At 27.5% G+C, this 18501-nt stretch overlaps 1 protein-coding gene and 1 pseudogene across 1 annotated transcript; one reads left to right on the plus strand and one right to left on the minus strand.

Annotated features, from left to right (window-relative positions):
- Positions 1–6862: 6862 nt before the first annotated feature.
- Positions 6863–11499, minus strand: LOC8260084 (serine hydroxymethyltransferase 7). The gene is made up of 4 exons (XM_002529485.4): positions 10171–11499; positions 8350–8755; positions 7898–7999; positions 6863–7823 (listed from the first exon to the last, which is right to left on the minus strand). The coding sequence occupies exons 1-4, from the start codon at positions 11218–11220 to the stop codon at positions 7609–7611; spliced, it is 1773 nt and encodes a 590-aa protein (XP_002529531.2). The 5' UTR covers positions 11221–11499; the 3' UTR covers positions 6863–7608.
- A 191-nt stretch (positions 11500–11690) lies between these two features.
- Positions 11691–13173, plus strand: LOC8262962 (annotated as a pseudogene).
- The last annotated feature ends 5328 nt before the right edge of the window (positions 13174–18501 follow it).

Here is an 18501-nt window from a genome sequence, read left to right on the forward strand (position 1 = left end):
GGGAATAAGATTCTTACTTTGAAGAAAAGTAACATTACAATCCCTAGACAAAAACAAGAAGCATAATATATCCATATACAAAATTAAGATAGGGCATGCAGTTAGCTTCAATGCAAAGCAAGATCTTTTAATCCAAAGAACAGATTCTCCTTCTGTAGCTGTATATCTGGAAGAATAGAGGAAAGGGTGTCTATATATATATATATATGATGCTTCATGTTTGTCCTACAAAACCATGGCAAATGAAGTAGTTACATGGTAATTGAAGTTTATATGCATTTTAAGCGAAACAAATTGAGCAGTCACAACTCATGACTCATTCTCTTTGCTTTCTCTCTTTCTTTTGTTAAATTCTTTTTTCTATTTGGTAGGTAAAATTGATTAAATTAAGTAAACTCAAATCAAATCAAATCAGCCCTTCAATTGTGCAATTTTAATGATTAAGTCATTTTTCAGAACTAATCTTTTGTTGTAGAAAATATTTTGCAGAAGAAATGAAATTTTAGCCAATTGAGATGTACATACAAAAGGGTTATTTTTTTTATAATATTTTCTTAATATTCACAATAATTAGGTGGAGGTAAAAATAAGAGAAGGCAGAGAAAATTGAAGAAGAAAATAGAGGAAATGATTTAAGAAGAAGAAGATATAATAATGATAATAATAATAATAATAATAATAATAATAAGATGGGTAGGATAAAGCAGACTACAAGTTGTGAATTGAGGTACACAGGCATTGATTATTTTTCACAGCCGCAAGTACTTAAAAGTGTTGCATCCGAATCTTGACTGACAATCACTTCTTTTTAATAATAACAGACCAAACTACTTGAATTTTACCCCTTTCAAATAACTAGACTTTAACCAAAACCATTTCTTTTCCTAACAAAAAAAATATCAACTAATTAAGTGTTTGCTCCAAATATTTGAACTTCATATATATATATATAATATAGCCTTATAGACTTACGTAAGGTGAAGGACATTTATTCAAATTGCCTTATAAATTGTTTGATTAATTAAATTATGTATTAATTTTATTAATAATTTATTAAGCATAAGTCTAACTCTATTAATATATAATATATATATATATAGATATTATTTTACTTTTAAATTACGCCTTGTATAGTAAAAATAGTTATTTTTTTATATTTGTAATAAAAATAATAATTCATTGAATATAAATATAACATTTGTATTTGGTAAACAAACACTTTTACCATTTAAATTATATTATAAATATTTGTTAATATAATTTCTAAATAACGATTGGATTAATACAATAATTATTTTGCATATAATAGTGCGAAAACTAAAGAACTTAGCATGTACCAAAGAGATATTTATTCAGTGAATAATGTTATTTTTGCAATTCATGCTGAAACTTTAATGAACTGATATCTTCTATTAAAAAAAAAAAAAAAGGAAAAGCAAAACTAATACAGATTGCAAAAAGAAATAAAAAGATAGAGTAACATATAATATGAGCCAGTTTGATATTATTTTTAATTTTTATGTTTATACTTTGTTATTTTTTATATAATTTTTGTAAAATATAATTTTTAAAAAATTTTAGAATAAATTATGTTTCCTTGAATATATTTCAAGAAATAAAATAGTAAAAACTAAATGCCAAAATGGTGCAAAAATATGCCATAAAAATAGGTAATCAATTTTTCTTTTTCTTTTTTTTGTTAACAACCATAAGCTTCTAATTTCAACTAATTGAATAGGTAGGGAGGCAATAATAATGCAACCTCCAATTCTTTCCTCCTTTACAAGTTAAGGGCTTGAAAATGATTAAGGTTTAACTTCCCACAAAACCAAGAGCAGATCCTTCTCATTTCAAAAGTTAAAAAAAGAATGATTACACCAGAAAAGGGGTCTTGTGCTACCTGTCCACAAGACAACCAGAAAATTAAATTGCATTTGCACATGTTCAATTACAACTAGAGAAGGCAAAAGGGGGAAAAAAGGAAAAAAAAAAAAAAAAAAAAAAAAGGAGATTAATTTTTCTCTCTTCTGATTTGTGGGTCTCAGTTCTTTATTTGCCATCATTTTCACCCTTGTCAAAGAGAGCTGCCTGCTTCCCACTTAATGTATGTAGTTCACATCAGGATTTACTCTTCTTCCAAAAGTTTTATTTTTACATCAAAGGATTTGACTTCATTAGTTTAGTTTGTTTCCATTAATGTCACATTGAGTTTGTAGTTGAGCCTTTGGGTTGTAGGGTCCTCAACCCTAATTTAAATGTTGGAAGGTATCACCTTCAAAATCTTTCACTATTTATTTTCCAACTTTTATGTGATCACAGTCCACAAAATATATAATATATTTTTACAGATGACCCTTGTGTATATCAAAGCTTCTTTTTATTATTTTAATATATATTTCTTTTTTTTCCAGCTGGGTTTTACCCCTCAAGAGAAGAAAAATATGGGTTTGCAATTATGGAATGTCCCCTACATATCTTTTGCACTTCAATAGAGATTCTTTTAGAGTTGTGATAGTAAATGACTAATGATTCTAGTTGTGGAACAATGATGGAAAAGAGAGGGAGGAAAGGACAATTTACAGGAGAGAGAAAAGAATTGAGATTCCTAAGTTTTGCTTTTTCTTAAATTTCAAAAAGCAGTTTTCTATTTGCTCTAGGAAGCCTTTTCTTTTTTCCTTTCCATTTTCTTTGATGGGTTGAAACTTGAAAGCTATGGTGCTAAGTTGCTGTTCTTGATGATGAAACTTCCTCAAAGTCTCTGTCATCAATATCAAAGTCCTGACATTGTTTTTGATCATTTTATTCCTTAGTTTCAATTTCTTTTTTACCTCTTTTTGTAAATCTTTTACCTTTCTTTTGTTTATTACATTGATCATTTTCAACTCCTTTATTATCCTACCCCCAAATTATATGACTAATTATAATAAAAATCTCTTTTCAATCACAGACTACGAATTGAAAGACTGAATACATATTTGAATATTTAAATTTTAATTATTTAGTCACTTTAATATCTCAAGTTTTGCTTTAATCTAATAGACACATCAACTTATAATTTTGTGATATTTAAATATTTTTATATGTAATTTCATTCAACAAGTGCATGTGTATAATGCGTAGATATTTTAATATTATCATTAAACAAAGTTTAGATGTCTGTTAAATTAAAATGAAAATTAAAGTGTTTAAGAGATTATAAAAATATAGCATAACTTAATACTATATTTTAAGAGTTAACAATTATCATATTTTTTTTATTTTTTTAGTTAATCATACTTTGGTAAATTAAAAATTGATATACTTTCCACAACTGACAAAATAAATTATTTATTAAAGTTAATATAATATAATTTTTAGAAAGTCGTCATATACTAAAAGAAATATCATTATTAGTGAATAAAACTATTTTTTACGTATTTGACAAATTCAAAATTTCATTCATATATAGTTTATCATTTCATAACAAAAAAGTGTTACTTTTTTTATACCAAATGCATATTTATGCCCCTAAACTTTGATTATTTAGTCAATTTAACCCTTTAACTTCTGTTTTTAAAAAAACAGGCACCTGAACTTGCTTTTTTGTGATATTTTAACACTTTTTGACATATGTTTTCATTCAATACATCCACATGATTGTAAAAAAGTATTTTTAAATATTATTAAAAATAAAATTTAGGTGCATGTTAGGTTAAATTGAAAGTTATAGGTGTTTAGATATCAAAAAAGTATAATTCAGGTGCCTAAATTAAATTAAAAATTAAAGTATTAAACTGACTAATCGATACAAGTTCAAGAACATAAATATATATTTAGCTCTTTTGTTTATGATGGACGTCAATATCCATCATCCATAGGTGCATTATTCATTGTTTATAGTAATGGTGTTTATTTTTTTATTCTATCAGTTTTTTAGATGTTCATTGTTTTACTGAAAGATATTCATCATTTATGATTTACATGTTTATTAATTTATTCTTGTTAATCTAGTAGTTAGAATTTTATATATGCATATCACTATGAAATGATGAAAATGATGTTTATTCTTATGAAAGTTAAATTCACTATTTTTGTGATGTATATTAAACTATTTTTATAATTCACATAAGCATTCATCATTGATAAGCATAATATTATTAGTTTGTTAATGGATATTCATCGTTAATGAACACCATATTCATTAATTGTTTCAAACGGACATATATAATATAGATATAACATAATATGTCCCTACAGTTAGTAAACAAGAAAAATTCAAGCTAAAGTTATACTACAAATATTTATTTTATAGTATAAATATCTTTTCAATAAAATAAAATTAACAAATAATGAACATTTGACATTTAAATAATGAACATTCAATGTAAATTTAATTACCATAAGTTAATGAATATTCAATGTAGGTTTAATAAATATAAATTATTTCAAAAAGAAAACACGCGTCAATGTTTCTAACGCACATGTCATTCCTGGACCGAAAGAGACCAGGATATAAGGTCTCGTAGTTCTTAATCAAAAGAAAAGTATAAATAGAACAAAAGTCTAATAATATATATATATATATATATATATATATATATATATATATATATATGATTTTTTAATAAAACTAAAAATAAAAATAAAAATAACTCTTTACAACAAAATAAAAATTCAAAAACTCCATAAAAAATAAAAATAAGAAATTAAGCAACTCATAATAGATTTTTCCTATTAAATCTTTTATTATTAGAAACATGTATGAGATTATTCATAATATATATGAAAGCACATAAGAAGGATAAATTTTTAAACTGACTAAGATACCGCTGCTAATTTTATTCTAATTTTATATGTAATTAATTTTTACTTACTAAAATTAATTAGTGATTAATTTCCTAATCTTAATAGCATTAATCTAATCCAATCATGATTCTATAATAATTTCATATATATTCCTAATTCTATAAGAAATTGATGAATTACTATATATATATATATATATATATATATATATATAAATTTTTACAAATATTGAAGTCATAAAATCATAGGAAAAAGGTATAATACTTTTGATTTTTTTTATTGACATATTGATTTACATGTTATGTTCTTCTTTGACCTAGTCATGCACAAGAGATGCTTTCTAAAAATGACCAAAACTCATCTTGAGGGTAATCTCATCTCGTTTAAACTTCTAATTTTTTTTACCATATTTGTCAAACATTTGAAGAAAAACGTATAATTTCCAAACAAATAAATGCTTTGAAGATGAATTCTCCTTTAATTGCCAATACTAAACATTTATAGAACGTAAAGGACATGAGCTTTAGCAAAAGTGAACTTTTGGAATCAGCTAAGAGCACCTCGGGGTCTTTGCTTAACAAATCCAGAAATTTGGGAACAGGTAAATTCTAGATGGTGTAATTACTATTTGTCCTAGTATTTTACCATGCTATATTAGTTATTATCAATATTTTTATAATTTCCGTTAGACGATCGTTGACTAAATTTGGTTGTACGCTATTTGCTTTCTGATTTTTAGTGTAATTCATTGTAATAAAAACTGTGTTTTTTTAATAAAACTATCTATTACCTCTTTCATCCAAAGTCAAGACGGTTCAAAATATTAAATTGATAAAAAAAATTTCAACTTATTCATTAAATCTTTTAGTTTGATTTTTAGCATAGTTTAATCTTTAATAAAACTTAAATATTTTAAAAGTATTTATATTTAACAAAATATTGAAAAATTCATAGAATTTAACTTTCAATTATAAAAATAAAATAAATATTATTCTTATTATTAATTATATTATATTAGAATTGTAATTTTAATGAAACGTTTAAAAATCAAATTATATTTTTTATCAATTTATTTCTTTAATTATCTTGAATTTCAAAATGTAAAAGAATTTCAGTACAATAAATAAGATAGATAGGGCAATATATATATATATATATATATTACATAAAAAATTAAGAGGTGATATAATTATTTACTATTTAATATTATATTATATACTAACTTATTAAATAATGTATATAATAATAATTTACACACATAATGCATATGATAAAGAATATTAGTATATTAACATGTATCAAAATTTCATTCTGTCGTGATTTGGCAATTTAGTTATTTAATTACGTTAGGCAATTGGAATGTCTCTGTATTTGACTTGAAATCATGGACTGCTTCAATTCATTATCTGACACACGAACATACACCAAATAAAAAGAAAAGGAATCCCCACTTAGAGGATGGCCATGAATGTGCAAAAGATCTATAATTAGATTTTCATGGTTTGGTCGGCTACATTATGTACAATGGTCGGCTCTGTTACAAGAAGAGTTTTTCCTATAACAATGAAAAAGTTGGGTCTGTTTGCTTGTTGCTTGCTATCCAAAAAAACCAAATAATGGGTGATGATTTAGGCATATTTATAAGCATTAAACACCAACCCTTTTCTGGTTGAGATTGCATACAAATAAGCACACCATCCCTTAGATTGTTTCCTCATTTTCATCAATCTGATACCCCGGTATTTCTTGAATCATGAGAATCTTATCCATAAATTTGAGATAAGCCAATTTCAGTCTAATCAACAAGATTATTATTCTCTCTAAATATGTGACGATGAAAAAGAGGACGTGCAGACATGACAGTTGAATTAAGCATGCCAAGCCTCAATACGAGAATTTTGTATATCTTTAATCTAGCCTCTTATTAATCAACAAAAGCAATTAAACAAACAAACACAAAGTTATCATTAGGACAACTCTTGCAAATGCTTCATTTCAGTGCAAAGTTAATGGCTCCTCTTATCTAATATGCAATAGTCTTATTTGAACAAGACAACACACAGGACAAGGCATACAATAACATTATAATGAACTCGGATTTTTTCCATGTTTATTGCTTCCTTATGCAAATTCCCAAATACTATTATTGAATATTTACAACAAGCCAAGAACCAACAAAAGACGGGAAAAAAATAAACAGCACCTATCACTGGACATTGTAAATTAACATTAAAGCATATCAAACAATTACTGATCTTACATGGTGCTCGGCGTAACCAAAAACAAAAAAAAAAAAAAAAAACTCAGGGCTATATTTCCCAATTTGTATATCCATATATTCTTTGCATGCTCTTTCAAAATCAACGTGGCTGTACTGAGGAATCAATAAACCAATGTAATCTTCAACTAGTCACAATCACATACCATCTCACCCATCATTTCAGGGTTGCCAAAGCACTGGTAGTTATAGATCTCCTCTCAATCTTGTGTTCAAATACACCTCATCCATCACTTGGGTGCCACCACCATTTGACAAAAAACTAAATTCCCGAAAGCACTGCCACTTACTGGAAGTGGAGAACAAGTTAATAACAGAAAGATCCTCCCATCACCCCATGAAATGACAGCAAAATCCCTATGTTGTGACTACTGGTAGCTAGCAAGGGTCAGCAACTGGGACGACTGTAGCATAAAACTGCTGTTTAAAGGCCATACGAGTGCAAATAGATAACCAACTCATTTACACTTGATATAGTTGCAAAGTGCACAGGCGCCCTGGATATAGCAATGTTTATATTTGATAATTTAGATCCAAAAATCTATTCACAAGTCAAAACCAGGCATTGCAAACTGAGTTGCAAAAGTTTCAACTCGATTCCGGAGCTCTAAAATATCTTTATTGCTTTGCAGACCCTTTAGAAGAGCCTTCCCATGCTCACGCTGCAAAATATTCGCAATACGTGCAGCTTTCAGAAGAAAATCAGCTATTGTCTCAAAATCAGATTCTAGGCAACCTCTTGATGTCATAGCAGGAGTACCTGGGATGATTAACATGTTATTAAGTCAAGATTTACATGGCCACGGAACAAAATTCAAGGAAAACTTCACTTACCTATCCTTACTCCTCCAGGACTAATGGTGCCATTGTCACCAAAAACAGCAATTTTATTTACAGTGATGTGGCACATCTCGCAGACCTTCTCATAAATTTTCCCTAAATAGACAAAAACAAACACAAATTCTAACTCATATCTAACAACGATAGGTAGCAATGAAACAGTAAGAACAGATTCAGCAAAGCATGCAAATGGATGCAGAATAATGAATGAACTTAAAATATAAGAATCAAAGTTCATGTCAGAACCCGATGAAGCTTCAAACACACACACAACCTATTCTTATAAGTTATGACTAATGTGATCCCTATGGAGTTGAGCAAAAAGCACTTGTATCTGCTCAAATAAAATCATTCTGTAAAATGGAAATAAAGTTTCACCATATTCTTCTTCAAAAGAAAACAAATGGGTATCATCTCATGAACAGCAACATAAAACAGTAACAAACCTGTTAATCCTAAAGGCCTCAGATCCCAAAGTAGCATGTGGTTGTCTGTGCCTCCAGTTACCAGCCTGCATTTTCTTCTCAACAGCGTGCATGCGAAAGCCTGTGCATTTTTCTTCACCTGTTGCATGTATGCCTTGTACTCAGGAGTAGCCACTTGTTTTAAAGCTATGGCGAGAGCAGCAATATGGTTATTATGTGGTCCACCTTGCAGTGATGGAAAGACAGCAAAGTTTATCTTTTCCTCAAAGTCATAGTAATCACTATCATCTCCTTGGCCTACTAGCATTCCCATTTTTCTTGGCTTCATTCCTCTCCTATAAAAAATGATACCTCCTCTAGGACCTCGAAGACTTTTATGAGTTGTTGAGGTAACAATGTCACAGTAATCAAAGGGGTTTACACATTCCTGCATAAACAAGAACGAGAAATTTAAATAGGAGGTTCTTTTCCTTTTATTCCGTGTATCAATTGGAATATTTTGGGACATCTATTTGTAAATTAACAAGCTTGTCAATTCAGCCACAGAGGAAATTTCAAGGGACAATCATCGAACAAAATGATAGATATGATGAATTTGAATTGTAAGCTCTACTTGAATAATCAATTCATGCAAACTCATGCTCTTGAGAAGTGCAAAAACATTTTCTCAAAGAGGCAAGACGAGTTGTCCCTATCTCCTGTGGAGAACTACTTACGAGCATAATTCAACCATCTCCATTGCATGAATTGATTAAGAGACCAAGTTGGAAAAAAGAACAAGAACAAAGCCTTCCATTCATCCATGACCAACTACAAGGTTCATTTAAAACTTAAGGAGCAATAAATAAAAAAATAAGAAGGCTTCCCAAATTTGCAAGAAATTTTCTGAAAGCATAAGTGCAAGGATACAATACTGTAGAATGACTTGGCTGTTGCCACTAAGGTAACTAAATTGTAAAACTTGCAACTTCTGCAGAACTACATTTGTTATTAAAATAGATACACTCTTATCATTAAGGATAATCACAAGAAAAAACCCTAACCTGTGCCCTAACTTTCAAAATTGACTTATGCTAAAAATTCTAATGATTGTAACTCTGAACTTAATCATTGCAATTCCAAAGAAAAAGCTCAATTTTGAGGCGAGATACTTGACTGATCACTTATATCTTGTTAATAAAGTGCAAGATTTTGGAGAAATCCTGCTTTTTCCTCTCTCCTCATGGTCTTCCTCCCTCATTATCACGAGCTTGCAATTAAACAAGACGATCCCCTCCCTCTTTCTTAAGCAGAAGGAATCCCAGTAATGGATTTTTATTCCCCGTAATTTACTGTAAACCAAATTGTCTTTTTCCTTAGATCAAACTCTTTTTCTGTCTCTATATTTTCTATCCATGTATCACCTACAACAGTACAACTATTAGAAATATAGTTCCTGTTCATTACCTGCTAAAGTATCACAGAGCAGTCATGCAACCAGGCTTGCATCCTCCAAATAGGCAATACAAGTTGTAAGAAATCATATGCAACATTAATCCAAAAGAAAATGATGTATGATCACAAAACTTGGCATCAGAATGAATTCCAATGCTAATTAATTTGACATATCTTTCCAACTTGGAGAACTGGACCATATGTTGATCTAGAACTAATAGATTGCATAATAAAGACTAGATAGCATTTGAAAAATACAAAGTCTTGCAGTATACCAGGCAAATTGATATTAAAAGAAAAAAATCATCAATAAGTCATTATAAACGCAACAAACACTACAAAGCAAAGAAAAGCATTTTAAAAACAGAACTCAAACCACCAAGGATTAAGAGTATAAACAATTAGCACCTTGGCAGCAACAAGACCACTAATCTGAGCCATATCACACAACAGTACAGCGCCACACCTATCTGCAATTTGCCTAAATCTGGCATAATCCCATTCCCTTGGATACGAACTCCCACCACAAATAAGTATTTTAGGTCTAAAATCAAGTGCTCTCTCCTCTAGCTTATCAAAATCAATATACCCAGTTTGTGGATTCACTTTATAAGGCAAACTCTCAAAGAAAATCGATGCAGCAGACACTTTCCTTCCACTAGGCATATAATATCCATGACTTGTATTCCCTCCAGAAGGATTATCCAACCCCATAATCCTATCTCCAGGTAATAGCAACCCAGTAAAGACAGCGAAATTCGCAGAAGTACACGAATATGGCTGCACATTTACACCCCAATTCTCTGAATCCAAATTAAAAGCGTCCAATGCTCTTTTCCAACAAAGCATTTCTATTTCATCAATGTACTGATTCCCACCATAGTATCGCAAACCGGGTGCTCCTTCTGAATACTTATTAGTTAAATGACTACCTAATGCTTCCATTACTGCTCTACAAACAAAATTCTCTGACGCTATCAATTCAATTCCTTTATATTGCCTGTCTCTCTCTTTCTCCATCATTTCAAAAATCTCAGAATCTAACACACTAATTGGTTGATTCCCCCATGATTTAACCAAATTTCGCCGCCCTTCAAGGTCTAATCCTGTTCTTTTTGATGATGAATTTGATGTCGATGAGGGTAATTCGCTATCTCTTCGCCTTTTCAAGCACATTGAATACCCTAAAATTCTAACTTCTTTCTCGTTTTCTTCTTCTTCTTCTTCTTCATAATCTTCTTCTTTATAATTGTCGTTTTGCCTATCTAAAATACCGTTTTGATGATAATTATGAATGTTCTCTGTTAGTGGTTGGAGTGGGACGGGTGGATGGTCAGGGCCACGGAAGCTAGAATCAAGCTGGAGAGAGATGGAGTCATCAGCAATTTGAGCACGGCGGGAAGACGAAGACGATGTCGTATTCGATGCAAACCCTAGGGATAAGTCTGATGATTCCATTAATATAATTAAGAAAAAAGAGACAACAAGGCCTGCAGCGTTTAAGATCACAGTAACGGAAGATAAAAGGAACAGGAGATTGCATATAAATTATAAACACCCAACCTTAGAAATTGGAGTATCTTACAGAGGAAGAAGGAGAAGCTGGAGAAGTATGGGACTGGAACCTTTTTTTCTTTTAATTAAACAAATATATGGGTATGAATAATAATACTAGCGGGCCCTGAAAAGGAAGGTCCAGTCACGCGATATTTCCCTTCGTAAAAATCTCTCTCTCTCTCTCTCTCTCTCTCTCCCTATATGTGTAAACAGACCGTTCCCTTCCCTCTCTACTTTTCCAAATTTAAATTCTAAACAACACTCAAAGATTCTTTGTATTGTGGTTCTTGAGTTTTGTGGTTTTATTATTATTTTCTTTTTAAAATATATAATTTTACTATTTATTTATATTATGAATCGAAATTATAATAATGGTAACCGGAGGAGCGTCGTCCGTCATCAACGCCATCCCAAAAGAGAGCAATGGTGATTAAATTTCCTACGAGTGATAAAACGATGTCGTTTATTAATACTCCAGCAAGAGATTGCTAAAAGCCTTTAAAAAGGCTATTACCAGAAACAGCTACGACTCTTTATAGAAATATATATATATATAATATTTTTAAAATGATGTATACATATACTAATAATGCGTGTAATCACACTCTTAATTACTGTTAAAAAAATTAAATTATATAAAAATAAAAATATAAAGATTGGATATCACAAAATAAAAATGTAAAGATTTAAATTAAAAATAATAAAAATATAGAGGTTAAATATAGATTATTCCTAATAAATAATGATATTTAGATACTTTCGTAATCGAGACGAAATTACCTTTGTTTTCTTTTTTTTTAGAATATTAAATAATATTTTTTAATCAATAAATTTATGTTTTTTTCTTGTTGGGTAATGAATGATAATAATTTTTTAATTGGCAGTGGGCCCTGAAAGGGAAAGTCTGTCCAGCTATGTTTGCAAAACGATCTCTCTCCTTCTCTTTCTCGTTACTTCGCCGTTGCATGTTGAATGCGGCAATACAAATAATATACTGCACGCAAACTGTTTGACAAATTTTCCAAGTGAAAATGATTGATATTTGAGGTTCAGTGAAAGAAGTGGCAATAAGCACGAAGAAGCAGCAACAGAGTGGACCTCCTCAAATTGTCAGATTAGACAAGGCGTTTAAATTGGTAAATAAATCACTTTTTCATTCACCCTGATTTTTGTTATAATTAGAGATTTTAAAGTTGTTACTAATGGTTGATGTTATTGGGGTGCGTGCAGGCAAAGCAATGGGTTAATAACATGAGTAAAGATGTGTTGGATGAGCCAACAGAAGTAGAACTAGAATATCGTCCTTCTCGGTCAGTATATTAGCCTTCTTTTGTTCTCAATCATTGATTTTTCTTTTTTTTTTTCTCTTTTTTCCTGTATATATGTGTGCTTTTTTTCTATATATTTGTAAGACTGTTAAGCATGTTCCTATTTTAGGCTAGGGCTTGGGGCGAAAGTTGCACGTCAGCCGAGAGTTGGACATCCAAGTGATCCCATTAGAAGGAAGTTGCATGCTAAATTGAAGTTGGAAAAAGAAAGGCTGCCAAAAGCATCGGTGGTAATGACAATGGCGACGATCATGAGGAGAGCGATGAAGAGTTAGAAAGCATAATTAATGCAATTGCCAAGAAGGTAAATGGCCCTCCTCCAAGTTGTCCATCTTTACAGGTAAAGAAGAAACAGAAGTAGCTTAGGAGCTTATTAAGATTTAATTTAATCACCTACATTTACTGTTGTTCTACATTACTTGTTTCATATGAACTTGAAGCTTGTTGTTTAGTAGAAACTCTATAACTGAACATTATTATAGCATTTGCAAACATTGCGCTTATCATCCGAGGGGGCTGACCACAATTTGACCTAGTTCTCTATGTTTTTAATGGCCTCACTGTGATTTGTCTACTTATGAGTTAATAGCTATGAAAAGATCAAGAAAGGGAAGGGGAAAAATAGAAAACACATGTGATCAGCAGGAAATACTGAAGGCATTTGTGAGTAGTGCCAGTTCCCAGAAATTTGGCCGGGGGAAAGATTTTTTTTCATTAATCCTTTCTGAACTTGCTGATTGCCGTAACTAGAGACTGTTTCTGGGTTTTCTTTAGAATAAGGGTTTGATTGAGAGCCTTCATAAAGGATTGGGAGAAGATTTCTTTTCTAAACAACAAAAGAAGTGAACAAGTAATTCCAAATCTTATGGAGAAATATTGGGAAAGGGTGTGTGAAACTCAACTTTTTATCCATATTACTGCAAAAGTATTCAACTTGCATTGAAAAATAAATTTGAAACAAATGATAAATCATTGTCTTTTAACTAAAATTATGTGTTATTGTTGTTAATTTATTAGAGTGGTGTCCTAATTTTACGGAGTACTAAAGATATAAAACATCATATAAGTACTAAACTCGTAGTATCGCGGGAGGGAATTTAATTTTTTTTTTAATCTTTTATTGTGTTCTTTTGAGGATTAAGGTGTCTTATGTTCTAATATTGTAATTTTAGTTTTTTTTTTCCTTTTAAAGTATGAAAAATTATCAGCATTAAAAGTTTATTTCCATATTATCTACTACGTTAAAACTATTATCATATTATAATTATGTTATTTTCTTATAGCTTAATTGTTTTAGTAAATTTTATATTTTGCACATTTTTTTTTAAATTTATTACATAATCTTTATTCACAAAAATTAGTAATATATTTTCATATTGATTTTAATTTTAGCTTTCGATAATATTATTAGTTAAAATTTGGAGACATGACTATAATTTCAATAATGGAAAGAAAAAATAAGAAATTTCATGGCACGCGTTTTCTTTTAAAGAATTATTCTTTTGGCAATTTTTCAAAAAAAGATTTTACGATTTTCTTTCAAAAGTTTTTATTTATATGATTGCTTAACTTTTTAGAATTTTATTAGAGAAAATATAATAAAGGTATATCTAAAAAATACTGAGATGATATTATTTAACATGTGTTATTGTGAACCAATTAAATGAGGTAGATATATCGCTTTTATAAATAGAATGATATTACATTTTTTTTATAGCAACTATTATATTTTCATGACATGGAGATGTGTATTTCAAAAAATATATACCATAATATATTAAAAATATACAAAGATATAATTAAAGTAAAATTAAAAGTCATTTAAGGTTGCAAAAAAAGATAATAACTTTGTGTTTATAATAGTAATTGAATTTTTATAACAATAAAAAGGTCGATAAGGACGGATGATGAAATAATGTTGTTATAATTTTATTAAGAAAAATGATACTAAAAGGATACCAATAAAATATTAAAAGCATATCATAATGCAAGTTCAAAAGAAACCATATAAATAAATTCTTTTTCAGATCTTAGGTGGTAAAAGAAATTTTAGGGCGGAAAACTAAAGCTTTTTTGTAAAAAAAAAAAAAAAAGTCAAGTTAGTATTAGAGTTGCTAACTCATCCTTAAAAAATTTTTAGATGAATTTTCTTTTAATATTTTTTTTTAAATCGTAGGAAACTAAAGCTTGAAATGTCTTTTATTGTTGTCACTAAAGATAAAAGGAAAAGAGTAAGAGATTGATAAAAAGTAAAATTGCTAGATCTGCTCTTGAAATTTAATAAAGACGAGTAAAATATAAAAAATAATATTTATTATTAGATCCATTTATTTACTTAAATAATATTATTTTTAGTTGTAAGATAAGTCAATAACTTTGATACTAATTTTTTTTTATTACTATCATCGAAATACAATTCACACTAATAAATTTAGCTGTTAATTTTATTAAAATTATAATTATAATTAAAGTACTATTTTGAAATTTATAACTTGAAAACTATACTCTAAATTTAAGAATAAGTATAGAGTATTAGATATATTTGGTAATTTAACTTATTTTTGTTATAAAATAATGTATTTTTTTAATCACAAGTGGCTCAAATTTATGGGTCCGTAAACCTAAGGTAGGCCGAGTTATTCTTAAATTACCAAATAAATCTTATACCCTATACTTCGAGGGTGTTCAGAGGTTTGATGCAGATTATAGATGTTTTTCGCTGAACAATTATATTAAAGCATTTAGTAAAGACTTAAGAAACAGCAGCTGATAGCTAATTTAGTCTCAATCGGCTGCTAATTGTATTAGCTCTATTTTAGAACTTTTTCTTATGAGCTGATAGCTGATTTGATTTTTTTATTTATTTAGACAATATTATATTTATTAAAACTTATTACCAATAATTTATTTTAAATTGATCTCATATAATTAATTTTAATATTTTAAAATAAATAACTATTGTTTTGAAATTATTCTTAATAATTAAATAATTATGATATTTAAAAATATGGTATTTTAAATTAAAAATCTTTATTAGTAGAATTTTAATTTTAATTTATACTGTTAAAATATCTTTTATAAATATTTATAATAATAAATACAATTGAATTAAAAAAAATTAACTATAATACTTTTAATTATTATAAGTTATTTTTATTAATTTGTATCATTAAGTATAATATAATAAAATAGAATATATTTAACGATAAATTATACCTTCAATTATCATTTAACATACTAACAACAACCGCTACTAAGATTCTATCAAACAGTTTAATTTATTAGCCATCAGCTATCAGCAATTGGCCATCAGCTAATAGCTATCAGCTACATTCATCATCTGAACCAAACATGCATTTATTCTTAAATAATAAGAATAAATTATAATTTGAATTTTATTATATAATGTGAGTAATTCATCAATTTGTTACAGCATTAGAAATATAAATATGAAATTATAATAAGATTATAACTGAGTTAGATTAATTATTAATTAATTCTATTAGAGTTAAAAAAAGATTAATCACTAATCAATTATAGTAGGATTAAAAAATTAAATTAATTATATATGAAATTAAGATAAGACTAGCAAAAGTATTTTAATCAATTTAAACATTCCTCTTCATAGAATATTCTAACATATTATCAAATTTTTATGTAATTCCTAATATGAAAAGAACAATAGAATTCAAATATAAAAAAATAGAATTTTAAAATATGCCTATTAGAATAATAAATTTTTAATTTTTAATTTTTAAGAATAAAATTTAAGAATTATGAGTTTTAAGATATTAAATTCTCATAAATTTTACTTCTATTAAAAATAGTATATCTTTATAAAATTTATTTCATTTGAAAAAATATAAAAAATAAAATTAATAAAATTAAAAATTATTATGAGATTTACTAATTTACTAATATAAAATTTATTTATAAATTATACCTATGTTAATAAAATTTAATTTAAATATAATAAATTTTATAAATTTAGTTATATAAAATATTAAATTAGTTTTTATTTCAATCGAAATGTATATATTTTAAATTTATAAATAAATTTTACAAATTTTATCCTATAAAATTAAATTGCCAAAGTAGAGTGGTTGCTGTTGCAGTGTTGTTGAGTTTTTGGATTTGGGCCAAGCCCTTTATATTTTGGTGCATATAATAAAATGAAACAATTGGCGTCACGCTGTATTAATGTCTCGACCAAAAAAGAAAAAATATTGACAAAATGAGTGAGACATTTAGCTAATCAGACAATTAATAAGTCATTGTATTTTATGTATAATCCTTTTTATTGAATTTGTGTATCTTTTCAACTAAGTAAACCTCAAGAGTGTATTTGTTTTTAGCAAACTAAGATACAATAAAATTAAAAGTATGATTCGACTTGTTTCCATGTTCAATAAAATAAGCAACACTTAACTCATATCTTAAGAAAACATTAATGTTTTAAAAATTATTATTTTATATATTAAGGGTTTTCAAGAACTATTTTACACCACGTTTAGCAGCTAAAAATATTATTTTTAGAAAAATATATTATATTATTTTATCGGATACCATAAATAAGAACAAACTACAATGTATATTATTAAGTAGGGCTTTAATCGAACCAAACCGAGTTGAACATCGATAAGTTTAAACTTGGTTTGTTTGATTGTGACAGATGCTCGAGCTCGATTCGAGCTTTTATAATGAAACTCGAGCTCGACTCGTTTGAAAATAATTAACTTTATAAATAGTTTGGGCTTGATTTACAACTAGCTCGGTTCGATGAATAATTTGAATTTAGTTCGAATTTAATTTGCTAAGTGGTTGCATAATGAAAAAAGTTCGAGTTGGAGTTTATTAAGTATTTTTTAATTATTAAATTAATCAATAGCGATATCTAAAAATACAGTGAGGAATGATGAAAGTATCAAATTTAAAAGAAAAAAACTAAAAAAAATTACAACATTTAAAAATATAATAAAACATGAAAAGAAAAATATATTATTAAAACAATATAAATGATAACAACAATGCATAAAAATTACAAGAAGACCATACTAAATATATTACAAATCTTTTGTTAACTTAAAAGAGTATATAATCCAGCTTACAATTTTTTTTTAGTGTCACTTACCTTTTAATGAATAATATTTTATAAAATTTAAAATAAATTTTAAAATATCAAATAATTTAAGTGTGACATAATAAAATAGCTAAAAGCTTTTCATAATTATATATTAACTTATATAAATTACAGTCTTGATTTATTTTAGGTGAGCTTTCAATTAGATTACTATTTATAAATATAAATATAAATATAAAGTTTTATTAAATTAATTTTTTTTTTCAAAAGAACCATATAATACTCCACTTTATTAACTTTAAGATTCGAATTGAAAAAATATGAGATATTTAAGAACTGAAAAATATGAAATTGAAAAAAAATACTTTATGTTAAGGTTAATATATATAAAGTTTACAATAATAAAAATAATATTTGACTATATTCATTTAGACATAATATTTAATGTTTTTCTTTTTATACTATTGTCTGATTAGTCATGACCTATTATATACTAATTAAAATCTTAATAATAAATAAATTTTCATTAAATTAGATAGTTAGAAGATGCATTTAGAATATTTATACTGTCACAAAAATGTAATTGAATTTTATAATATATATAATAATTTATAATTAAAGTAAAAACTGTAATGATAAGTCAATTTTTTTATTTAAAAATATTTATTTTATTAAATTATTATTATTATTTTAAATTCATATTCGAATAAGTCTACATCGAGGGTGCTCGAACCTTACTTGCATGTTTGATTTGACCCCTCCCTTCAGTTTTTT

The sequence above is a fragment of the Ricinus communis genome, chromosome 6, assembly GCF_019578655.1.
Source record: "Ricinus communis isolate WT05 ecotype wild-type chromosome 6, ASM1957865v1, whole genome shotgun sequence".
NCBI classification, from domain to species: Eukaryota; Viridiplantae; Streptophyta; class Magnoliopsida; order Malpighiales; family Euphorbiaceae; genus Ricinus; species Ricinus communis.

What these genes read in the sequence shown, in the direction of transcription:
- LOC8260084 (XM_002529485.4), bottom strand. Translation starts at nt 11,220, where the DNA reads ATGGAATCATCAGACTTATCCCTAGGGTTTGCATCGAATACGACATCG. An exon ending in GTGGTCTTGTTGCTGCCAAG is followed by an intron (nt 8,756 to 10,170) that starts GTGCTAATTGTT and finishes TTGTTTATGCAG; the next exon opens with GAATGTGTAAACCCCTTTGA. An exon ending in GAGGCCTTTAGGATTAACAG is followed by an intron (nt 8,000 to 8,349) that starts GTTTGTTACTGT and finishes TTGTCTATTTAG; the next exon opens with GGAAAATTTATGAGAAGGTC.